This window comes from Phytophthora parasitica (genome assembly GCF_000247585.1).
Source record: "Phytophthora parasitica INRA-310 unplaced genomic scaffold supercont2.16, whole genome shotgun sequence".
Taxonomy (NCBI): domain Eukaryota; phylum Oomycota; class Peronosporomycetes; order Peronosporales; family Peronosporaceae; genus Phytophthora; species Phytophthora nicotianae.
This window is the reverse complement of record NW_008649002.1, coordinates 907,264-909,061: the sequence shown is the minus strand read 5'-3', so window position 1 is coordinate 909,061 and position 1,798 is coordinate 907,264. Positions and strand designations below refer to the sequence as shown.

Here is a 1,798-nt window from a genome sequence, read left to right as displayed (position 1 = left end):
AGTGGTGAAGGTGCTCGTCGCCTCGTCCCCACCAAGCCCTGCTGCGCAATCACTCGCAATGAGACCGACCACTCCGCCTCCTACGCCGACAGCGTATCAGCGTTTGGTAGGGCTTTTGGATAACGCTGCAGCAGCTAATGGGGCAAATCGGCGAGTCATATCCACAATCGAAAGTATGAGTGCGTGGTACCTTTCGTTTGTACGCTACAGAATTGAATACCGACGTATGTGTCCTCGTGCAGAGCTTCAGACTTATGTGAAGGCATCCACCATGACATCGGAGCCAGTAAAGATCCGCATGAAGCTTTTGTGGATATCAGACCACGACTACAAAGAGCACAAGCTTGTTCGACTGCACTGCATTGACGCAGACTCACCAGAACCGCTTGCAGATCTGGTTGAGGTACGACGCTTTGCCTTTGACTACATCCTAACTATTGGCTTATTTTCCTCAGCTTTTTTATGGCAACTACGAGACAAACCGTGACGCGGTCAACTCGCTTCTGTTGACAGCAACCATGTGGAACATCACGTCGCAGTCGGACGACCTCCCACTTCCAGGGACTATCGTCACTATTAATGCGTACTCGCATCTCAAGCTCTATCGCGACACTGATTGTCAAGCAACTGTCAAGCTGAGAGATCTGGAATGGCAGCAGCAGCCTTAGGATAAGTACGCTTCCGGACAGTTAACATATTGCGTGATAGCAGCATTTACTTAATGTTGAAAATACAATCTTGGCCCTTGCATGTTAAAAACTCCAAGAGGAAAACATGGAACAAATCGTTTTGTCAATCCGTCACCGCCAAAACGCGTCGTTCTGCAAGCTACCACGAAGGTGTCAAGACAGCGAAGGTAAGAGGGCGAACGAGCTCCTAACTGATGGGTATCTAATAGAAACGTATGACAGATGCCAAAGACGCAAGGATCACGCAACTACAGCCTAGATGAGCAGCGACACTTGCTCACAACGATCGCTGAGCGTCTGCTACTGAGTAAATCCGATTGGATTGCCGTCGCTTCCATTTACAATACCACGAAGGACGAGAGTTGGAAAGACCGCACTGCCGCCAGCCTCAAGAGAAAATTCACGGGGATTTACGCGGCTGCGAAACAGCACTCCACCTCTAGTGTGGCAGAACAAGGCGGTCAGAGTGGGCTAGGGCAAATGGCCCTTGAGCTAAAGCGTAGTATGAATTGTCGGGCACGGCACCCGCACAATGCAGACGCACGCGGACCTACCAGGCGCCTACCACCCCCAGCAGCAGACCAACCACGTTCTGGAGATCACCACAGGCCTGAACATGCTGCACCGACTACCTCAGCTGTGCAAATGGAGCCGGCAGTTCAAGATGACACTCCGGTAGACGCAGAAAGCCCGGTAGCGACACTTTCCTTGCGAGTTACTGCTGCAAACGACGGTGTAAGCCTGACAGGAGAACAAGGGCATACTCACTGCGACGTAGTGCAACTATTCTTGTGGTTTCAGCGGCGCGATGAGCAGCAGCTACAGCGATGGAGCGAATTCCAGCACCAACTCCGCGCTGATCTTAGCGAAACGGGCCGCAGACATCAAGAGCTACTAGCACGTATAACTAAGCTCCACGATGCATTGCATGAGCAGCATCCAAGATAGCTCGAAGGTAGCTTTTCGACCCTACAAACCCCTGCTCCCTTCTGTCCTACTCAGCGCTTGCCTCTGCAATATCCAACCGGAAACGAGAGTGGTCAAATATTTTAACAACAGTCCACGGCAAACTTAGAATGGTAGGAACTTTTAGCAATAGTCCACGGATC

The 1,798-nt window shown here is 51.2% G+C and overlaps 2 protein-coding genes across 3 annotated transcripts; both read left to right on the top strand.

The window, feature by feature from the left end:
* On the top strand, window positions 1-777 carry PPTG_08945. Of its 2 annotated transcripts, XM_008903693.1 has the most exons (3): window positions 1-173; window positions 243-403; window positions 456-777. In XM_008903693.1, the coding sequence occupies exons 1-3, from the start codon at window positions 59-61 to the stop codon at window positions 666-668; spliced, it is 489 nt and encodes a 162-aa protein (XP_008901941.1). In that variant the 5' UTR covers window positions 1-58; the 3' UTR covers window positions 669-777. The 2 variants fall into 2 exon arrangements, with proteins under 2 accessions (XP_008901941.1, XP_008901942.1); XM_008903694.1 differs by having other exon boundaries at window positions 243-777.
* A 134-nt stretch (window positions 778-911) lies between these two features.
* Window positions 912-1,714, top strand: PPTG_08944 (hypothetical protein; the record flags this gene model as incomplete). Its single annotated transcript, XM_008903692.1, has 1 exon — window positions 912-1,714. One exon carries the CDS (start codon window positions 912-914, stop codon window positions 1,635-1,637), a length of 726 nt encoding a protein of 241 aa, XP_008901940.1. The 3' UTR covers window positions 1,638-1,714.
* Between the last annotated feature and the right edge of the window lie 84 nt (window positions 1,715-1,798).